General features: G+C 41.3%; 1 protein-coding gene across 1 annotated transcript in view; it reads left to right on the forward strand.

Annotated features, from left to right (window-relative positions):
* The first annotated feature begins 3,376 nt into the window (after positions 1-3,376).
* gfm1 (G elongation factor, mitochondrial 1) overlaps positions 3,377-23,273 on the forward strand; it is a 37,904-nt gene continuing 18,007 nt past the window's right edge. The window contains exons 1-12 of the mRNA XM_084419434.1: positions 3,377-3,584; positions 5,639-5,791; positions 6,532-6,664; positions 12,750-12,954; positions 14,620-14,736; positions 14,826-14,976; positions 15,611-15,765; positions 15,855-15,939; positions 19,351-19,488; positions 20,356-20,457; positions 21,528-21,584; positions 21,803-21,940. Coding sequence (XP_084275560.1) covers positions 3,510-3,584; positions 5,639-5,791; positions 6,532-6,664; positions 12,750-12,954; positions 14,620-14,736; positions 14,826-14,976; positions 15,611-15,765; positions 15,855-15,939; positions 19,351-19,488; positions 20,356-20,457; positions 21,528-21,584; positions 21,803-21,940 — 1,509 coding nt within the window. The 5' untranslated portion in view covers positions 3,377-3,509. The remainder of the gene's footprint in view (positions 3,585-5,638; positions 5,792-6,531; positions 6,665-12,749; positions 12,955-14,619; positions 14,737-14,825; positions 14,977-15,610; positions 15,766-15,854; positions 15,940-19,350; positions 19,489-20,355; positions 20,458-21,527; positions 21,585-21,802; positions 21,941-23,273) is intronic.

Genomic DNA, 23,273 nt, shown 5'->3' on the forward strand with positions numbered 1-23,273 from the left:
TATCAAATTAAAACTGCTTAAAAAACGTAGACTCTACTTCATTGATAGTAGCTTATGTTGAACTTTATTCTTGTTCAACAGACGCTGTATAAAGCTGTACATAAAGTATTGAATGAAAATGTCTCTGAAACATCTGTGTATTATTTGGCAAATATTTGACTTCAGCTGTGGTAAAGTATGCAAACACCACGTGAGCGGACAGAGCGGTCACAACGGGAACCAGAAAGTGTCCGACTTCACGTCTCCGTTTGCAGCTCCTCCCCGCCTGCACGCGGCTACTCTCGCCGATCGGTTGCATCCAGCCGCAGCCGATGTCGAACACACCTCTTCTCTGCTCTCACGACGTGATTTTATACAGTTCCCATATACGTCACAGTTGACGTAATGTCGAAGTTACCGCCTTATGGGAACCTCGGTTCCCTGAGAGGCGGGAACGAGACATTACGTTAACCGCCGTGTCGCTGTTTGATCAGCTGTGCCAGCGTTCAGTCGTGATTCTGACGTTATTGCCACGAACCCATGCATTTATACTGCCCGCAGCCTGTCAGTATTTGCATGCTTCGCGTCAATTGGCCAGCTGTCCCCAGCTGGCGTTAGCCCATAAGATTTCAGCAAAATGGAGAAGGGAGGAGTTCCCATATACGTCACAGTTGACGTAATGTCTCGTTCCCGCCTCTCAGGGAACCGAGGTTACCATAGTAACCGGAGACGATAGCCGTTTCTCAATATGCGAACTTGTCTGTACTTGTGTTCTTGTGGACTTGTGAAACGTCATCAGTCGCTGCCCTAGTACTGTTCCAATTCAAAGTTCACATCTAGCCAAGTCCAGTTCGAATCCCCGGATGTGTTCTTGATCCGCCCCTTTTACCGAGGATGCATCGAGAGGTGACTTGTGCGAACTCGAGACAGCCAGGTATCCCAGAATGCATCGCACACCAACCAGCAAGCGTCAATAGCAGAGGAGAAACCCCGCGTAATTTAAAAATACTGCTATAATTGTGTCATGAAATGTAGTTTTAAGAGTATTTCAGGCGAGAATGTAGTTGTTTAAAGCTAAAATCTTTGGTTTATTTATAAAGATAGCACCTATTTGAAAATTTGATCTGACGGTTTCGGAGTTGTGAGAATTAACCAGGCAATCGGACGCGCGGCGCTCGTACCCCGCCGAGAACAATCTTTCCTCGGCTACTGCTGCTGACTTGCCGCTGGCTCGGATGTCTCTAGTCTAGTGGTTTAACATGAGATATAAATCGTCTTCTGTATATCCAACAGGCGATTTATTTATTATATTTGTCTCATTAATGTATAATTTGTTCCCTGGCAAAACGTTTTAGCTGAGGGCAAAGTGAAGTTTCATAACTCTATTTAACGTTAGTCTATTTAACTTTAACGATGTAGCCTAGAGAGCTGACTTATGTTTGACTGAATCGTTTGCTTTATTATAGAGGGTTTTCACGACGCGTCATCAATCCGGAAGTCGGCCATTTTGGAGGTACTGAATGTAAACAGTGCCATTGAACTGAACGGACTCGCAAATTTGGCTGATTATTGCTTCTGAAAAATGGTCAAGTTTTGGTCTGTACTCATCGGTCGCACCGAGAAAAAACATTTCTAGTTCTATAGACTGCCGAAAGTTAAAGAGAAGAGTGCAAAAAACTGATGAAAGATGGCGTTTGTGGTTGAGAGGCACAGCATCAGCCACATGTGTAAATGAAGCGTTAACTATGGCTAAAATTTTGACGTATAATAGTTAACTATGGGTACATACACACTGTCAATCCGATTATCTTTGTATCCGATTGGAATATGATCTAAAATGATGTCCACACTCCACACTGTATTGCAACTGTTCAGAACCGATTTGTGTGTCCACGCAGCTCTTTGACAATACGGCAATGATGTTGCGTTGATGGAGAGGTTTGCATTTGCAATATAAATGTTTTCTTATTTAAATTTTACAATGTGGAAATGTATAGCCGCCGCGCTGGACTACTGCGTCTCGAGCTGCAGAACTGTAGGAGGCTGGTAGGTTACTGTATGCACAACTCTTTTTCATCCGCGCCGGTTTCAAAATACTTTTCAAAAATAATAATTTTCTGCTCGTCCGGCACTTTGCAACAACACAGCCTTGTTTCGGCAGCGACTTTCAGCATGTTCCCTATAACAACGTCTGATGTTTATATTTTACGTGGCGTGGAAAAGTCACATACCACGAGAAAGAGCGTTCAGACTGGTGGATTTCCTGATATGTGATTTGAATAGGATATTAAACCACATATGGATGTAGCTTGAAACTGATTTCATGTGCTTTTTTTTGGACTGACAATCTGAACGTAGCCAATGTCGGGATACGAAAAAGAAGTAAGGACTAGAGAAGCTAGCTCGTTCAGATCTTTACCACATATTACCTTAAGTTTGTCAAAATTGAGCTCTTTCCTGCTTACCAAGTCCTTCTCTATATGATTTCGCAGCTTCCATGTGTTTTTCCCGTGGTTTAGACATCAGAAATTAGTGTAACAATGTGTTCAATAGTACATAAACAGTGCAATCCATGCCGTTGTTTACATCCGAGTACCTCCAATATGGCCGCGCATCCGGGTAACTGACCAAATCGTGACGTAGGTGAAAACCCTCTATTGTATAGCTTCTTATACCTTTTAGGCTACTTATACTTTTAGAATGGCTATTATTAATCATTAAAACTGACATTTAACAAAAAAAAGGTTATGTCATTTTATTTTATATATTTAAAACATAAAATATTTTATTATAGCCTACATTCTCTTCACTGTATATAGGCTACATAGCCTATATGACACAACCCTGTCTCTTTTTGCTAAATGTTCGTTTTAATGATCAATATTATAATGTTTTCAATATTATAATTCATCATATTTTTAAAATGAAAACAAAGAGTCAGGGTTGTGCTTTATATTTCGTGTTGTTGTAAATATGCAGTTAAGATAATCAATTGCGTTGCCTGAACCACATTTGTGTGGCCATTATGTTAAAGTTTTTTTTAAATGAAAATGAAAAGAGGCAAAGGTGGTTTATAACATATTTTGTTTTATTTGTAGCCTATAAAGAGATAACCGGAGTAGCCAGAGCGAGCTGCATGAGTGACACTATCAAGTACACTGCTGTTCCATTTCAGAATTATCGGACTTGTGTCCTCCCGTCCTCGTGAGTTCGTTCTCCTGAGTCGAACTTGTCAGTCCGAACTACCAAGGACTCAAGTCCGAACTTTGCGTACTTGGTATTGAGAAACGGCTGATATCTATGGTTTGACACGCGCTCCGAGTCACTGGATCCGAGTCACATTTGATTCACACAAGTGTTCGAAGCTTCAGGAAGCGCGTTTCGGAAATCTAGTTTTGTCCCTCTCGGCTCACCGTAGAACAGGAAGCAAGCTGTTTCACAAGCAGCCGGTCGGCGTGACTTTGAGCTCATGTGTGTGTGTGTGACACCAGAGTAAACACACTACTCACACACATCTACTGTAACTCAACATGCGGCTTCTGAGAGCAGCGACAGCTTTAACTCGACTGCACCCGCACGAGCCCGGACACGGCACTGTAAAACAGGTGCGTGTATGAACACACACACACACACACACACACACTTATATTCAGCTGCATATTAGCTGTCTGTCTGATCGTGTGTGTGTGTGTGTGTGTGTGTGTGTGTGTGTGTATATATATATGTATGTGTGTGTGTATATGTATGTATGTGTGTATGTATGTATGTCTCTATGTCTCTGTGTGTCTGTGTCTGACTGATCTTGTCTTGTGTGTGATCATGTCTCTCTCTCTGTGTGTATGTGTGTGTCTCTGATCATGTCTGTGAGTGTGTGTGTGTGTGTGTGTCTCTGATCATGTCTGTGAATGTCTCAGGTGTTGATCCACTGCTGTGTTCTCTCTCTCTCTCTCTCTCTCTCTCTCTCTCTCTCTCTCTGTGTGTGTGTGTGTGTGTGTGTGTGTGTGTGTGTGTGTGTGTGTGTGTCTGACTGATCATGTCTGTGTGTGTGTGTCTCTGATCATGTCTCTCTGTCTGTCTGTGTGTGTGTGTGTGTGTGTGTGTGTGTGTGTGTGTGTCTCTCTGATCATGTCTGTGTGTGTTAGGGCTGTCAATCTTCCTCTATAATACTATTCGAATTCCATTCCTTATTTTATTTAATATTCGAATAATATTCGAATATTAAATGCTCAAATTCATCCTATTATTAATATTTACGACATTACACAGTCTTATGGATCGCCAATGCGTGATGTTGATCGGTCTCATATCTTCACAGATAAACCGTCAGTTTGTCTGTTATTGCCTTTTGGCGGACAGCTGGTAGCAGTTGAGCCCCGTGATGAGGAGAGAGAGAGAGGCAGAAATAAAAGTAATTCTTGCCTGTTTTAGCGGCGGTTCCTCGGACAGATCGCCTAGCTTGTCAGGTTGTAAGTTGTCATAAAAAAAAGAACGTATATTTTCCTCTCCGTTTTGGCCTTCCGTCCACAATGAGACGGCGTTTTTATTAATGAAAACGCACTCCAAAGTGGATATATTTGAAGACGCCGTTTTCACGTTGTAATGTGGACTGAGAATCAAATTGTTGATCTCCGTTACCGTGGAGACATTCCTCTCCGCGACTTTTGACAGTTGTTATGATGATACAGCGTGGATAACGTGCACAATTGTGTTACGATTCAAAAACTTTATTGTTTATCAGACGAAACAAAAGCATTTAATTTTCACATGTGTGTGCCAAGGCGGCGAGAAAGGCAAGATTGCATTAAAAAATATATATATATACATAAAAAAGCAATATTCGAATAGGAACTTCAGCATTCGAATAGTATTGATTTTTTTAATATTCGAATTATATTCGAATTTCGGAATTCGTTCCAACAGCCCTAGTGTGTGTGTGTGTGCGTCTCTGATCATGTCTCTCTGTCTGTCTGTGTGTGTGTGTGTGTCTCTGATCATGTCTCTGTGTGTGTCTGTGTCTGACTGATCTTGTCTTGTGTGTGTGTTCTCTGATCATGTCTTTCTCTGTGTGTGTGTGTGTGTGCAGGTGTTGATCCGCTGCTGTGCTCTGTGTGTGTGTGTGTGTGTGTGTCTCTGATCATGTGTGTGTGTGTGTGTGTGTCTCAGGTGTTGATCTGCTGCTGTGTTCTGTGTGTGTGTGTGTGTGTGTGTGTGTGTGTGTGTGTCTCTAATCATGTGTGTGTGTGTGTGTGTGTGTGTGTGTGTGTGTGTGTGTGTCTCAGGTGTTGATCCGCTGCTGTGTTCTGTGTGTGTGTGTGTCTCTAATCATGTGTGTGTGTGTGTGTGTGTGTGTGTCTCAGGTGTTGATCCGCTGTTGTGTTCTGTGTGTGTGAGTGTGTGTCTCTAATCGTGTGTGTGTGTGTGTGTCTCAGGTTGATCCGCTGCTGTGCTCTGTGTGTGTGTATGTGTGTCTCTGATCGTGTGTGTGTATGTGTGTCTCTGATCGTGTGTGTGTGTGTGTGTGTGTGTGTGTGTCTCTGATCATGTGTGTGTGTGTGTGTGTGTGTCTCTGATCGTGTGTGTGTGTGTCTCTGATCATGTGTGTGTGTGTGTGTGTGTGTGTCTCTGATCATGTGTGTGTGTGTGTGTGTGTGTGTCTCAGGTGCTGATCCGCTGCTGTCGCTCGTGCTCGAATGGCTTCGCGCCGAACGAGCGGATCCGGAACATCGGCATCTCTGCGCACATCGACTCGGGGAAGACCACGCTGACCGAGCGTGTGCTGTACTACACCGGCAGGATCGCGGAGATGCACGAGGTGAGCCTCGCAAAACACCCTGTGGCTTTACAGGCCTCATATCATGCCCCTCTTCACAAGATGGAACACACATCTATGGTGTCTCCAGAATGTGTCTCAAAATACCCCACAGATCATTTATTAGAGCTTGTCAAAGCTGCCGCTTAATGGGTGTGAGCAAAAAAGCGTCGTTTTTGTGTGTGTGTCCCTTTAAATGCAAATGATCTGCAGAATCTCAGCTTCAGCTCCGCCTCCGCTCAGAAGAGGGCGGAGTCTTTACACAAGCTTCAGATACTCCAGCAACACACCAATCTCACTCCTCCAGAACCTCAGACACGTAGCGAGTGCAGCCTTACGGAGACACTCAGGAAGAGTTTCACTTTTAGACGTTTCTGAACGATTAGTGGAAACATTTCTGCATTTGGTCACTGTTTGGTCGCTTGCTGTGTGTAAACGTGCAGATTAAGGGGCGGTAATATTATAATAAGATCCTCTTCATACGTCAGAAGGAGAGCGAAATCAGCTCGGCTTGTTTTTTAAATGCTTGCAGAGAAAGGCTCGCCTAAACAAAGTTACTGGGTTTCACTTTACATGTTCTCTGGGTTGGCAGAAGCACCGGGGACCCGATTATAGCACTTACACACGGAGAAACTCAGATTTTCATGACCGGTCCCCTTTAAATGCAGCTGAGAATGTTCTGACAAGGTTCTCCAGAGGTATCCTTCTCCCTGTAACGTCTTCATAACGTGTCCTCCTGTCAGGTGAGAGGGAAGGATGGAGTGGGGGCGATCATGGACTCGATGGAGCTGGAGAGACAGAGAGGAATCACGATCCAGTCCGCCGCCACCTTCACCATGTGGAAACATCACAACATCAACATCATCGACACGCCAGGTGACCCGCCATCACTGAGGAGGAACAGGGCTCATGTTAGCTAGGAGAACACACTCGCTCCTGCCATCTGAAACACTTCTGCTTATAGAATCTGAAATAGAGTTTGGCTACCACTGGCCATTCAGAACTGGCAGAACTTCTACTAGACCTGTTTGGGGTCAGTAAGATTTTTTATGTTTTTAAAAGAAGTATCTTCTGCTCACCAAGGCTGCATTTATTTGATTAAAAATACAAACAAAAACAGTCATATTGTGAAATATTATTCCAGTGTAAATCATCTGTTTTCTATGTGAATATACAATAAAGTGTAATTTATTCCTGTGATCAAAGCTGAATTTCCAGCATCATTACTCCAGTCTTCAGTGTCACATGATCCTTCAGAAATCACTCTAATATGATGATTTGATGCTCAAGAAACATTTATGATTATTATCAATGTTGAAAACAGTTGTTTACATTTTTATTTCATGATGCTATGATGAATAGATAGTTGAAAAGAACAGCATTATCTGAAATCTAAAGCTTTTGTAACATTAAACACTACCGTTCAAAAGTTTGGGGTCAATAAGAATTTTAATTTTATTTTTGGGGGAAAGAAATAAAATAAATCAATACTTTTATTCATCAAGGATGAGTTAAACTGATCAAAAGTTACAGTAAAGACATTTATAATGTTAGAAAATATTCTATTTTAAACTAATGCTGTTCTTTTGAACTTTCTATTCATGTACACAACCTGTTTTCAACATTGATAATAATCATAAATGTTTCTTGAGCATCAAATCATCATATTAGAATGATTTGTGAAGGATCATGTGACACTGAAGACTGGAGTAATGATGCTGAACATTCAGCTTTGATCACAGGAATAAATTACACTTTACTGTATATTCACATAGAAAACAGTCATTTTAAATTGTCATAATATTTCACAATATTACAGTTTTTTTTTTTTTATTGTTTTTAATCAAATAAATGCCGCCTTGGTGAGCAGAAGAGACTTCTTTTAAAAATATTAAAAATCTTACTGACCCCAAGCTTTTGAACGGTAGTGTATATATTGTGAACAGATCTAACAAAAATGAGGTGGTGTAGCTTTAAATGTGTGTAGTGGGTTTAACTGTAAATTAGTAAATAAGATGACAATTAAAATAGATAATATTGTGGAATGTGTTACAGTGGAAATAATGGTAAAAAAAGATCCTGGTAAGCTGTATATATAGGGCTTCAGGGTCACAGCAAAATTGTGGAAATGTTTGACATGTCAAAGGAAACCTTTGTTTGTGGAGACTTTAACAGTGACAAAAGCACAGAGACTTTATAGATACTATGTTTAGTTTAGGTCTTTTTCCCACTATCTTAAAACCATCAGGAATCACAGCCAATAGTTCTACATTAATTGACAATGTCTTTACACATGGATAGAAAGTGGCCTCCTCCTAAACGAGAGAAGCGATCATCTCCCTGTCTTCACTACACTGCAACACTTTTCTCAGAATAAAGAAACAAAGAAACAAGAAGCATGTAGTCTAAACGACTCAAAACTGCAACATCCATAAAAGCCTTTAAACATGAATGAAGTCAACTCAACTAATGATCCAAATGAATCTGATGATAAATGAATATTTATCCAGCTATTCAACAAACAGTGTCCTGTGCGCATGCAGAAGCAGTCAAAGTATGAAGCCAAACCCTGGATCGCTAAAGGACTACAAAAAGAAAAATCTCCTATATAAACATTTTTCTAGAAAAGAGAACAAAGGAAGACGAACTCAAATATAAAAACAAGCTAGTAAACATATTACGGAAAACCAAAAAGGACTATTATAATAATCTACTAGAGCACACAGCAAAAACTCCAGTGTTAAATTAACACTCCTGGGAGTGTATATGAGTCCACACTCAAAAGTGTAAAGTGTTAAAATATGAGTGTTAAATTAACACTCAAGAGTGTAAAAGTTAATGAGATAATTTAGTGATGATTGAGCATTATTGAAGACACCTGATGTTAACAAGCAGAATCACTGAAGGAGGAAATCACTAATTGTAAGTTACCATTAAGGTGATGGGTGTTTGCTTTAGTTGGGCTCTTGACACTTATATGTTTACTTTAAATTTTGCTTGTCTGCTGTTATTGATTTATAACAGTCAGATGAACAAAGAGACAATGCGATCTGATGGTGTTGGTTATGTTTTGACATAATCATGTTGTGATCTGAAAAACAAAACTTATTGAGATGGCTCAACCTGTTAGTTACAGCAGCTCTGTGATTCTACAGCTCATGATTTTCAGTATTTTTCATATAATCCAAAAATATTTCATAACCATTGTTCTGATCAAAAGACTTTCAAATGAATTCATTTAGAAACACAGACATCAATAATCAGCCTGTGAATCTCAACAATGGTGACAATAATAAAGCATGTTGCAGTCGCTGCCACCAATCACAACTCATTAATGGCTCCCATCATGCATTGCGGTATGAATACATTATGATCTGAATTGTCTGTGTAATTTACTTTTCCTAATTGAATATTCTGCTCGTCACCATTGTTGAGATGCATAGACTGAATCTTGACGTCTGTGTGTGCCTAAAAGAAAGATTTTTTTTTTTTTTTAAAAACAACTTTTAAGAAATCCTTTGTATTATATCTAAAATTCTGGATATTTATGCAGATTCACAGTTATGCTGTAATCAACAACATAAATCTAAGTCAGAAATAAGGATCTTAATGAGTTCAGTGATCAAGTTCAAATGATGATTGTCATAATATAACCAACACCATCAGATCACTTTTTCTCTTTGTTCATCAGGCAGTTATAAGATACAACAGCCCAACAAAATCTAAAGTAAATGTATAAGGGTCAAGAGCCCGACTAAAGCAAACACCCATCACCATAACGGTGGCTTACAATTTGTGATTTTCTCCTTCAGTGATTCTGCTTGTTAACATCAGGTGTCTTCAATAATGATCAATCATTACTAAATTAATCACTTAATTATCTCATTAACTTTAACACTCTTGAGTGTTAATTTAACACTCATATTTTAACACTTTACACTCTTGAGTGTGGACTCATATACACTCTCAGGAGTGTTAATTTAACACTGGAGTTTTTGCTGTGCAACATTAAAGAGACTAAATAGTGCAATCAAAGGAAACACTAAGACAAGTGAATATCCAAATCATCTGAAAACTATAACCGAGCCAATCGACATTGCTGATGAATTTAATCATTATTTTGTAAATGTAGGAGCCAATCTAGCAAACAATATTGTGCAACCAGAATTAAAAGTAGGTGTGGATGTCATAATTAAAGCAAATACTAGGTCAATATCTCTAAAGTCCGTAGAAGAAAATTAACTAATAAATACAATACAGATGTTAATGATATAGACATGGCACTAGTTAAGGACATTATGACATCTGTTGTAAAACCATTAACCCATATTTTCCACTTATCTCTCCAAACTGGTGTTTTTCCGGACAACATGACAATAGCTAAAGTCATCCCCATCTACAGAAATGGTGACAGCCATTCACTCTCAAACTATAGACCAATAGTATAGTGACTAAACTATATGAAATAAGACTTGACAGTTTCATTAAAAAAATATAATCTATTAAACGATCCGCAGAAACGGCTGGTGGAAAAACTGACCTCTGCAATAGAAAATAAAAATTGCTCCGTCGGAATTTGGAATATAGACTTGAAGAAAGCGTTCGACACCATCCATCACAAAATATTGTTAAAAAAAACCTTGAAAGATATGGCATCAGGCGTTACACTAAGATGGATGAGTGAGTTTCTCAGTTTGTACCTGTCAAGGACAGGTCACCGCTCCAGAGGGGTCACTTGTGGAGTTCCTCAGGGGTCAGTCCTGGGACCAAAGCTGTTCATATTATACATCAATGACATTTGTAAGGTGTCTACTCAATTATATTGCGTCTTATCTGCAGATGATACAACTCTATTTTGCTCCGGTCAAAAGTTGGGACAGCTTCTGGACGCAGTGGAAGCAGAAATGAAAACGTAAAAAAAATGGTTCGATGTTAATAAATTGTCATTTAAATATAAATAAAACTACATTTATTTTATTTAGTAATAAAAAAATAAATACAAATGTCCAGATCAGAATTGAAATGACTGAACTAGAAATGGTAAGTGAAACTATTATTGACCACCAGCTCAGTTGGAAATCCGACATAACCCACATAAAGTCAAAGATTTCATAAACTCTGGCTATCCTGTCCAAAATAAAACTCATTCTTGATTCAAAGGCCCTAAACACACTGTACCAGTCTCTAATAGTGCCATACATGACTTATTGCGTAGAGATCTGGGGAAATGCATACAGAACAACAATAAAACCAGTTGTTATTATGCAAAAACACGCAATAAAACAGATTATTATCACCCAACAAACAAGCTATTCATAAACTCGAACCTATTAAAATGTAAAGACTTAGTAGAATTTTAAAATAGCCAAAATAATGTTTAAAATAATAAATAATACATTTCAGATGAAATCTACTGCTTATGAGCTCAGAGGAACACGTGTGTGTGTGTGTCCAGTAAACCACAGATCAGAGCGTCACACAGAGATGTCTGTCTGTTCAGGGGGTTGAACTGTGGGAATAGTCTCTGATGAACTGAAAACATGTAAATCCATAGGTAGCTATAAAAAAATACATTTACAAAGCTGAATGAATTTAGCTTCTTTTTCTTTTAGTCATTCTTTATGTACGCAAGATGACTTTGGTGTTGTGTGTAAAATAAATGAAATGTAAAAAGGATCGGCACAATAAGCGTAAGCTTCAGCCAAACACCTTTTCGGTCAAACAACTTTTTTTTCTTTTCAAAATATTGTTTACACTGTAATTTAATTTTCGTTTCTATGTTTGCTTGTGAATTTTTTCTTTATTTATTTTTTTCTTTTGAAGGTGAGCGAAATTATGGAAGCTTGTTTCCGCCACAGAATAAAACATTTTAAGAGATAATTGCGACTTTTTATCTCACAATTGCGAGTTTACATCTCACAATTCTGACTTTATTTCTCAGAATTGCGAGATCCAAAGTCAGAATTGCGTGAAATAAAGTCGCAATTGCGTGTTATAAAGTCAGAATTGCGAGATATAAAGTCAGAATTGTGTGAAATAAAGTCGCAATTGCGTGTTATAAAGTCAGAATTCTGACTTTTTTTCTCGCAATTGCGACTTTATATCACGCAATTCTGACTTTATAATACGCAATTGCGACTTTATATCACGCAATTCTGACTTTATAACACGCAATTGCGACTTTATATCTCACAATTCTGACTTTATAACACGCAATTGCGACTTTATTTCACGCAATTCTGACTTTGTATCTCAAAATTCTGAGAAATAAAGTCAGAATTGCGAGATGTAAACTCGCAATTGTGAGATAAAAAGTCGCAATTATCTTTTTTTTTTTTTGTGGCGGAAACAAGCTTCCATACGAAATAAACTAAACTGACTATATGTATTATAAAATTTGGATTTCATACATTCATTTCTTATTCAAACAAAATCCTGTCATCCAGCCATTTCCAGCGTCCCCTTTCATCCTCATCCTTTTCACCCAAAGTGTGTTTAAGGTGGACAGATCGATACAGTTTAAGGTGGACAGATCAATACAGTTTAAGGTGGACAGATCAATACAGTTTAAGGTGGACAGATCAATACAGTTCAAAGAACATCCAAACAAAAAAGCAGGATGTTGGGAAATAATAATGTCTTTTCTATTAGCCAAATGCTTTTTAATCTTCGCTGTTTCTTCAATGCAAATAAAGAAGCGCGCTGCTATTTGTTGTGTAGTGACGTGTGTGTTCAAGTTCTGAGCAGATTCTGCGCAATACGCTGTGTTTAATATATCATGATGACTCACAAGTTTAGTGTTTGCGCTAAACACGAACTTCTCCAACAAAGTGAGTGAACAAAATAACTCGCTAAATTGGCAGAGTTACTCGCCACAGTTGATTTTTACCCGCATTTGGGGGGTGTTCATTTCAAACCCTGGTTGTGGTGATAGCGTCTGGTGTGTGTGTGTGTCGTCCAGGTCACGTGGACTTCACCATCGAGGTGGAGCGGGCCCTGCGTGTGCTGGACGGGGCAGTGCTGGTGCTGTGTGCGGTCGGGGGGGTGCAGTGTCAGACCATGACCGTCAACCGGCAGATGAAGCGCTACAGCGTGCCCTTCCTCACCTTCATCAACAAACTGGACCGGCAGGGGGCCAATCCGGGCCGAGCGCTGCAGCAGCTCAGGTGATACGCCGCCAGAGGACACAGGTCACGGACAAATCTTGTGTAAAATGAACATTCTGTCATGCCAACCCATATGACTTTCGTTCATCTTCAGAACACAAATGAACCTGACAGATATATGTCCCTCTTATGAAGGTCTGTTCGCCCAAAACTTTACTTTAGGCTTTTATTCGCATGTGAAATTGATGATAGCACATATATAAAGCACATCAGATATGATAAACAGAAGCTCAAACGTACTTGCTTGGGGCACCAGAACAAACCTTATTGGTTCCATTAAAAATCTGTGCATTTGCGTTTCAAAGATGAACAGAAGTCTTGGGTTTTGAAGGAAATAATGGTGAGTAAATTTAGTTCGGCAGTCAAACAGATGGATATATATTTACTAGGGCTGTGAAAAGATTAATCGCGATTAATCGCATCCAAAATAAAAAATGCATAATAAATGTGTGTACTGTGTATAATTATTTTGTATATATAAATACACACACATGCATGTATTTATTTAAGAAATATTTGCATCTATATATTGTATATATTTATATATAATTTATATTATATATAAATATGAATATTTTATATATAAATAACACATTTTTCTTAAATATATACATGCAAGTGTCTGTATTTATATATACAAAATAATTATACACAGTACACACACATTTATTATGTAAACGCAAACTTTTATTTTGGATGCAATTAATCGCGATTAATCTTTTCACAGCCCTAGTGTATACTGCACTCACACATATACAGTATGTAAATAATGATAATATATTAATTGAGCTTCTTGCGCTTGAACGGACATATTTACACAAAATGATCCTAGTAAACATAGTCTGTTATATCTTGAGTGGAAATAAATAGTTGAGAAATAAAATGCATGTGTAACAGTGTATTGGATCCGTGCATTAGCTCTTAAAGTGACAGCAGCCTAATATTCCTGTTGCTGTCTGTGTTTTGATCAAAATATTAAAAAATATTGTGATTTGATTGTAATGATCAAAGAAGAAAATCACTCACTGCTTTTGGCTGAAAAACTTGTACCTTTAATAAGGATTCGTCTGTTTAGTTTATACAGTCAAGATCACGCATTACTATTTTACATTTGATTATTCATTTTCTCCACCTATTACTGTTAAAAACATGAAAAGCAGTGTTTATTTTATTTGTTTTACTGTTTTTGTGCTATTGCTCGTAATTTGATTTTGTTCTTATTTTATTACTGACAGTTTACTTGTCTTTAACAATATTTGATATTTAGTTAATTGAGTTAGATTAGTCGGTTTTGGTGTCACAACCTTATTTATCAAGGTTATGGGTCAAAAACACAAAAAAGACAAGAACTAAGCCTATTTATTTTTTATTCCTATTTTTTTATGGTGGGCCAGTAGAAAAATGTCTTAGCGTTGAACTCTAGGCTGACGGTCCTTTACATGCAATCTACAAGCAGTGACATCATTACGGCATGGCACAAGCTGATTGGCTCAGCTGATCCTGCAGCCAATGAGATGCTTGCTCAACATTTCAATAGTCTGGTTGAGTGTTCGCTGTAGCTCTGAAGCCCTCCTCCTGCCTAGATCTGAGACAGCACTGATGAATGTCTATTAATGCAGCAGAGTTTACAGGCTCTCAATAAGGTTGTCTTATTTTCTCCTGCAGGACTAAACTGAATCAAAATGCAGCGTTTGTCAACATTCCCATCGGGCTGGAGGGAAATCTGCAAGGCATCGTGGATCTGATCGAGGAGCGCAGCATCTTCTTCGACGGCCCTTTCGGGTAGAGCATGAGTTTGGTGTTGTATAACTGGAGACGTGCTGCCGATCACATGGTTTCTCATCATCTGTGTGTTTCTCGTTTGGCTGAAGCCAGAGCATCCGCTATGCCGAGATCCCGGCGGAGATGCGGTCCGAGGCGTCCGACCGCAGACAGGAGCTGGTGGAGTGTGTGGCCAACGCCGACGAGACGCTCGGAGAGATGTTTCTGGAGGAGAGAGTTCCCACCGTGGACGACCTCAAGGTCTGTCTGCTTCCTACACACACTTTACTTTACCGTGTCCTTGTTACAGTGTGATTAACAAGTAATGCTAAGGTTTAAGGTTAGTTGTTATTACATAACAGTAATTTACTGTTATGTAGGGGTGCAGCGGATCGCAGTTGATCGTGACCCGTACGGATCAGCTGTTCCACGGTTCGGCTCGCATGTGACTCGCGGATTAACAGCTAAATCTAACCGTGAAAGTGAAAGTTTGTCATTTGGACGTGTTTTGTCTTGTCAATTTACATAGAGAGAGAGAGAGAGAGGGAGAGGGAGAGAGAGAGAGTTTCAGAGAATTATACAGTACACACACACATATATTACGTAAACACAAACTTTTATTTTGGATGCGATTAATCCTGATTAATCGTTGCCCAGCACTTATATGTGTGTGATCCCTACTGTATTAAGTATGTTTAACGTGTGTAACAAAGACATAAAGTGTTACCCAGCATCCTCATCTAAGATTGAACCTCATAAGTGACAGATTTGAAACTATATCTCAGCGACACAGTTGATTGGATGATTTGATGTTCCTATACCTGTGTTTGTAGCACTATCTGTAGTCCTGCTGTGTATGTAGGGGTCTGAAAGCGTGTGTATGCTGGTGTTTCAGGCGGCCGTGCGCAGGGTGACGATCAAGCGTGCGTTCACTCCTGTGCTGGTGGGCAGTGCGCTGAAGAACAAAGGAGTTCAGCCCCTGTTAGACGCTGTGCTGGAGTATCTGCCCAACCCCACTGAAGTCAGCAACTACGCCATCCTCAACCAGGAGTGAGTGCTGGAGCTGCAGCTAACTGAAACACACCGTTAGACAGAGTTACAGGTGTGGTAATGTGTGTGTGTGTGTGTGTCGTTTACAGGGAGGCTCGAGAAGGCTCAAAGATTCTGATGGATCCAACAAGAGACGACACTCAGCCCTTCGTCGGCTTGGCCTTTAAACTCGAGGTGAAGTTCTGAAGTCAAGTCATGTGAGCCGCATCGTGTACCTGTTTAACCTGTGTTTAACCTGTGTTAAGCCTGTGTTAGACCTGTGTTAGACCTGTGTTAGACCTGTGTTAGGCCTGTGTTTAACCTGTGTTAAGCCTGTGTTTGACCTGTGTTAGACCTGTGTTAGACCTGTGTTAGACCTGTGTTAGACCTGTGTTAGACCTGTGTTAGACCTGTGTTAGACCTGTGTTAGACCTGTGTTTGACCTGTGTTTGACCTGTTAGACCTGTGTTTGACCTGTGTTTGACCTGTGTTTGACCTGTGTTTGACCTGTGTCTGACCTGTGTTTGACCTGTGTTTGACCTGTGTTAGACCTGTTAGACCTGTTAGACCTGTGTTAGACCTGTGTTTGACCTGTGTTTGACCTGTGTTAGACCTGTGTTAGACCTGTGTTAGACCTGTGTTAGACCTGTGTTAGACCTGTGTTAGACCTGTGTTAGACCTGTGTTAGACCTGTTAGACCTGTGTTAGACCTGTGTTAGGCCTGTGTTAGACCTGTGTTAGACCTGTGTTAGACCTGTGTTAGACCTGTGTTAGACCTGTGTTAGACCTGTGTTAGACCTGTGTTAGACCTGTGTTTGACCTGTGTTTGACCTGTGTTAGACCTGTTAGACCTGTGTTAGACCTGTTTGACCGGTGTTTGACCTGTGTTAGACCTGTTAGACCTGTGTTAGACCTGTGTTAGACCTGTGTTAGACCTGTGTTAGACCTGTGTTTGACCTGTGTTTGACCTGTGTTTGACCTGTGTTTGACCTGTGTTAGACCTGCGTTAGACCTGCGTTAGACCTGCGTTAGACCTGTGTTAGACCTGTGTTAGACCTGTTAGACCTGTGTTAGACCTGTGTTTGACCTGTGTTTGACCTGTGTTTGACCTGTGTTTGACCTGTGTTTGACCTGTGTTAGACCTGTGTTAGACCTGTTAGACCTGTGTTAGACCTGTTAGACCTGTGTTAGACCTGTTAGACCTGTGTTAGACCTGTGTTTGACCTGTGTTAGACCTGTGTTAGACCTGTTAGACCTGTGTTAGACCTGTGTTAGACCTGTGTTTGACCTGTGTTAGACCTGTGTTAGACCGGTGTTTGACCTGTGTTAGACCTGTGTTAGACCTGTGTTAGACCTGTGTTTGACCTGTGTTTGACCTGTGTTAGACCTGTGTTAGACCTGTTAGACCTGTTAGACCTGTGTTTGACCTGTGTTTGACCTGTGTTAGACCTGTGTTAGACCTGTTAGACCTGTGTTAGACCTGTGTTAGACCTGTTAGACCTGTTAGACCTGTGTTAGACCTGTGTTTGACCTGTGTTTGACCTGTGTTAGACCTGTGTTAGACCTGTGTTAGACCTGTGTTAGACCTGTGTTAGGCCTGTGTTAGGCCTGTGTTTGGCCTGTGTTTGACCTGTGTTTGACCTGTGTTTGACCTGTGTTTGACCTGTGTTTGACCTGTGTTAGACCTGTGTTAGACCTGTGTTAGACCTGTTAGACCTGTGTTATACCTGTGTGACCTGTGTTAGACCTGTGTTTGACCTGTGTTTGACCTGTGTTAGACCTGTGTTTGACCTGTGTTTGACCTGTGTTAGACCTGTTAGACCTGTGTTAGACCTGTTTGACCGGTGTTTGACCTGTGTTAGACCTGTTAGACCTGTGTTAGACCGGTGTTAGACCTGTGTTTGACCTGTGTTTGACCTGTGTTAGACCTGTGTTAGACCTGTTAGACCTGTGTTAGACCTGTGTCTGACCTGTGTTAGACCTGTTAGACCTGTGTTAGACCTGTTAGACCTGTGTTAGACCTGTGTTTGACCTGTGTTTGACCTGTGTTTGACCTGTGTTTGACCTGTGTTAGACCTGTGTTAGACCTGTGTTAGACCTGTTAGACCTGTGTTAGACCTGTGTTTGACCTGTGTTTGACCTGTGTTAGGCCTGTGTTAGGCCTGTGTTAGGCCTGTGTTAGGCCTGTGTTAGACCTGTGTTAGACCTGTGTTTGACCTGTGTTTGACCTGTGTTTGACCTGTGTTTGACCTGTGTTTGACCTGTGTTAGACCTGTTAGACCTGTGTTAGACCTGTTTGACCGGTGTTTGACCTGTGTTAGACCTGTGTTAGACCTGTGTTAGACCTGTGTTAGACCTGTGTTAGACCTGTGTTAGACCTGTGTTTGACCTGTGTTAGACCTGTGTTAGACCTGTTAGACCTGTGTTAGACCTGTGTTAGACCTGTGTTTGACCTGTGTTAGACCTGTGTTAGACCTGTTTGACCGGTGTTTGACCTGTGTTTGACCTGTGTTAGACCTGTGTTAGACCTGTGTTAGACCTGTTAGACCTGTGTTAGGCCTGTGTTAGACCTGTGTTAGACCTGTGTTAGACCTGTGTTAGACCGGTGTTAGACCGGTGTTTGACCTGTGTTTGACCTGTGTTTGACCTGTGTTAGACCTGTGTTAGACCTGTTAGACCTGTGTTAGACCTGTGTTAGACCTGTGTTAGGCCTGTGTTAGGCCTGTGTTAGACCTGTGTTAGACCTGTGTTAGACCTGTGTTAGACCTGTGTTAGGCCTGTGTTAGACCTGTGTTAGACCTGTGTTAGACCTGTGTTAGACCTGTGTTAGACCTGTGTTAGGCCTGTGTTAGACCGGTGTTTGACCTGTGTTAGACCTGTGTTAGACCTGTGTTAGACCTGTGTTAGACCTGTGTTAGACCTTTGTTAGACCTGTGTTTGACCTGTGTTAGACCTGTGTTAGACCTGTGTTAGACCTGTGTTAGGCCTGTGTTAGACCTGTGTTAGACCTGTGTTAGACCTGTGTTAGGCCTGTGTTAGACCTGTGTTAGACCTGTGTTAGACCTGTGTTAAGCCTGTGTTTGACCTGTGTTAGACCTGTTAGACCTGTGTTAGACCTGTGTTAGACCTGTGTTAGGCCTGTGTTAGGCCTGTGTTAGACCTGTTAGACCTGTTAGACCTGTGTTAGACCTGTGTTAGACCTGTGTTAGACCTGTGTTAGACCTGTGTTAGACCTGTGTTAAGCCTGTGTTTGACCTGTGTTAGACCTGTTAGACCTGTGTTAGACCTGTGTTAGACCTGTGTTAGGCCTGTGTTAGGCCTGTGTTAGACCTGTTAGACCTGTGTTAGACCTGTGTTAGACCTGTGTTAGACCTGTGTTAGACCTGTGTTAGGCCTGTGTTAGACCTGTGTTAGACCTGTGTTAGACCTGTTAGACCTGTGTTAGGCCTGTGTTAGGCCTGTGTTAGACCGGTGTTAGACCTGTGTTAGACCTGTGTTAGACCTGTGTTAGACCTGTGTTAGACCTGTGTTAGACCTGTGTTAGACCTGTGTTAGACCTGTGTTAGACCTGTGTTTGACCTGTGTTTGACCTGTGTTATTCTGCAGGCGGGGCGCTTTGGTCAGCTGACGTACGTGCGTGTGTATCAGGGTTGTCTGAGGAAGACCGAGTACATCTATAACACCCGCACGGCGAAGAGGGTGAGAGTTCAGAGACTCGTGCGACTCCACGCAGACCAGATGGAGGTGAGACATGTTTCTCTCTCAGTGAGACTGTTCAGTTCTTCAGATGGAGGTGAGACTCCGCGTGTTTCCCTCTCACTCGCTATGTTTATATGCAACCAAATAATCCGTCAGTAATCAGATTGACGGCTCAATCGGACTGAAAAACTTAATGTAAACACCTTAACCCATCCGAATGAGCTCGATCCCAATGATCCGAATGAAAGGGCTGGTTTATTCCTTTTCTAATCCGATCGAGAGCACATGTAAACACTCGATCAGACTGAACACCGAAACTGAAAGGACTGCGCATGTGCAATGATGTAGAAATGGCGTAATGACGAATGACGTGCGGAACGAGCTGTTCTTCCTGTTGAATAAAGTGTCTTATAAATGAGTGTCCCGTCATCCTAAAATTCTCCTTTCACTCTTCAGTGTGTGTGAAGTGGAGCAGGACAACGTCCCACCAGTGCTTGTTTCAGATTCTCATCCACAGACGATGGTTTTGGGCATTTTTACTGCGTGATCAATATAAGCAGCGGCACAACGGTTCATATGATCACTGTCTCCAAATTATGACCAGAGACAAATATTAAGTCTGCTGTTTAAAACAAATAAAGAAACAATGCAGGAGAATATTTAGTATGCGCAAACAGTGGCAAACTGTACATTTGTGCAGTGTGCGCATGTCAAAAAATATATTCAGATTAGAAGCTTGTGACATATAAACGCGCACATCAACCCGATCACGTTTAGCGTTCATGTAAACACTACATTCAGGTTCATCAATCAGAGTCTCATTGAAACAAAAGTTGTGCTTGTAAACGTAGCCAGTGAGCGTGTTGAATCAGACTGTTCAAGAGTGTGTGGTGTGTTTCTTGTGTTGTTCAGGACGTCGAGATGGTGTTTGCTGGAGACATCTGTGCCCTGTTTGGCATCGACTGTGCCAGCGGAGACACATTCACTGCCCGCACGAATGCCAACCTCTCCATGGTACGTGATCAACCGAGAACAACACACGCTAAACCTGCTCAGAAACACCGTGGTGTGTGAAATATCAGTAGTTTAAAGGGCATATTGTAGGTTAGAGCCCCCAGTGAGGAACTAGATGTTCTTTAAATATATACTTATGTGCTTTCAAGGCTTCTGGAGTCGGGTTTGTGAGAGAATTTTACTTCCGCATCTGAAAAATGCCAACCTGATTGTTCAACATCCAGAGTGTCTGCTGTTGAACTGTTGTTGGCAAAGGGTGTTTAAATGATCGGTTGATCAGCCAAACTCCAGAAAGAAGCCCGTGTGGGAACAATAACAGCGGCAAACAGAGACTGGTTTTAATTGTGGATGCGGGTTTGAATCTGCTTTTTCCCGATCCCATTCTATTGCATATCAGCTTGGAGAGTCGCTTATTTTTAACACATAAAAATGAAGAAAATATTCTAAAAAGTGAATATGAATAGACCAGTGGGTATCCAGTGGGCCTGTGAATGACATTGGATGCGGTGTATGACATTAGTCATGTCGTTATATAACCGTACAAGAGCTCTGCCTTTAAAATAAGAGATTTCATCTGTAGTAAACTGTGATCAAAGCTGGGTTTCTCCAGTTGTCAGACATGAACCTTCAGAAATCATTCTAAATGATGATTTGATGCTCAAGAAATATTTATGATTATTATTATTATTATGATTATTATCAATGTTGAAAACAGTTTTTCTGCTTCATATTTTTGTGGAAATCGTCATACACTTGTTTTTTCAGGATTCTTTGATGAATAGAAAGCTCAAAAGAACAGCATTTATTTGAAATAGTGTTTTATTATTATTATTATTGAGTTATGATTGTTTTGATTAATTTTTATTCATTTGCACACTCCATTTTGTCTGAATTTGAGACCTGGTTTCATCCAGAACTCAATCTTGTGCAGTAAATGTGCAGTGAACACCATTCTGTTTGTTGTGTATTGGAACTGATTTAAGTCATCGTACAGTCATTAGTTATACTGTGTTATGCACGTGTTAAGAACATCTGTGTAGTGATGTGAGGAATAATGTGTGTGTTCCCAGGAGTCCATCCACGTTCCTGAGGCTGTGATCTCCATGGCCATACGACCCTCCAACAAGGTACAGGATCACTGAAGGACTCACTCTCTCTCTCTCTCTCTGTCCTCATCTATAAGAGTGTGTGATCATCATCCTCCTCTTCTGTCCTCATCTATAAGAGTGTGTGATCATCATCCTCCTCTTCTGTCCTCATCTATAAGAGTGTGTGATCATCATCCTCCTCTTCTGTCCTCATCTATAAGAGTGTGTGATCATCATCCTCCTCTTCTGTCCTCTAGAACGACACAGACAAGTTCTCCAAGGGCATCAACCGCTTCACCAGGGAAGATCCCACGTTTAGAGTTCACTTCGACACGGAGAGCAAAGAGACCATCATCTCCGGCATGGGAGAGCTGCATCTGGAGATCTACTCACAGGTACACACACACACACACACACACACACACACACACACCTTAGAGCTGCATCTGGAGATCTACTCACAGGTACACACACACACACACACACACACACACACACACACACACACACACACATACACACACACACACACACACACACACACACACACACACACACACACACCTTAGAGCTGCATCTGGAGATCTACTCACAGGTACACACACACACACACACACACACACACACCTTAGAGCTGCATCTGGAGATCTACTCACAGGTACACACACACACACACACACACACACACACACACACACACACACACCTTAGAGCTGCATCTGGAGATCTACTCACAGGTACACACACACACACACACACACACACACACACACACACACACACACACACACACACACACACACACACACACACCTTAGAGCTGCATCTGGAGATCTACTCACAGGTACACACACACACACACACACACACACACACACACACACACACACACCTTAGAGTTGCATCTGGAGATCTACTCACAGGTACAGGTACACACACACACACACACACACACACCTTAGAGCTGCATCTGGAGATCTACTCACAGGTACACACACACACACACACACACACACACACACACACACACACACACACACCTTAGAGCTGCATCTGGAGATCTACTCACAGGTACAGGCACACACACACACACACACACACACACACACACACACACACACACACACACACACACACCTTAGAGCTGCATCTGGAGATCTACTCACAGGTACACACACACACACACACCTTAGAGCTGCATCTGGAGATCTACTCACAGGTACAGGTGTACACACACACACACACACACACACACACACACACACACACACACACACACACCTTAGAGCTGCATCTGGAGATCTACTCACAGGTACACACACACACACACACACACACACACACACACCTTAGAGCTGCATCTGGAGATCTACTCACAGGTACACACACACACACACACACACACACACCTTAGAGCTGCATCTGGAGATCTACTTACAGGTACACACACACACACACACACACACACACACACACACACACACACACACACACACACACACACACACACACACACACACACACACACACACACACACACACCTTAGAGCTGCATCTGGAGAAGTACTCACAGGTACACACACACACACACACACACACACACACACACACACACACACACCTTAGAGCTGCATCTGGAGATCTACTCACAGGTACACACACACACACACACACACACACACACACACACACACACACACACACACACACACACACACACACACACAC

The sequence above is a fragment of the Rutilus rutilus genome (assembly GCF_951802725.1).
Source record: "Rutilus rutilus genome assembly, chromosome: 9".
Lineage (NCBI taxonomy): Eukaryota > Metazoa > Chordata > Actinopteri > Cypriniformes > Leuciscidae > Rutilus > Rutilus rutilus.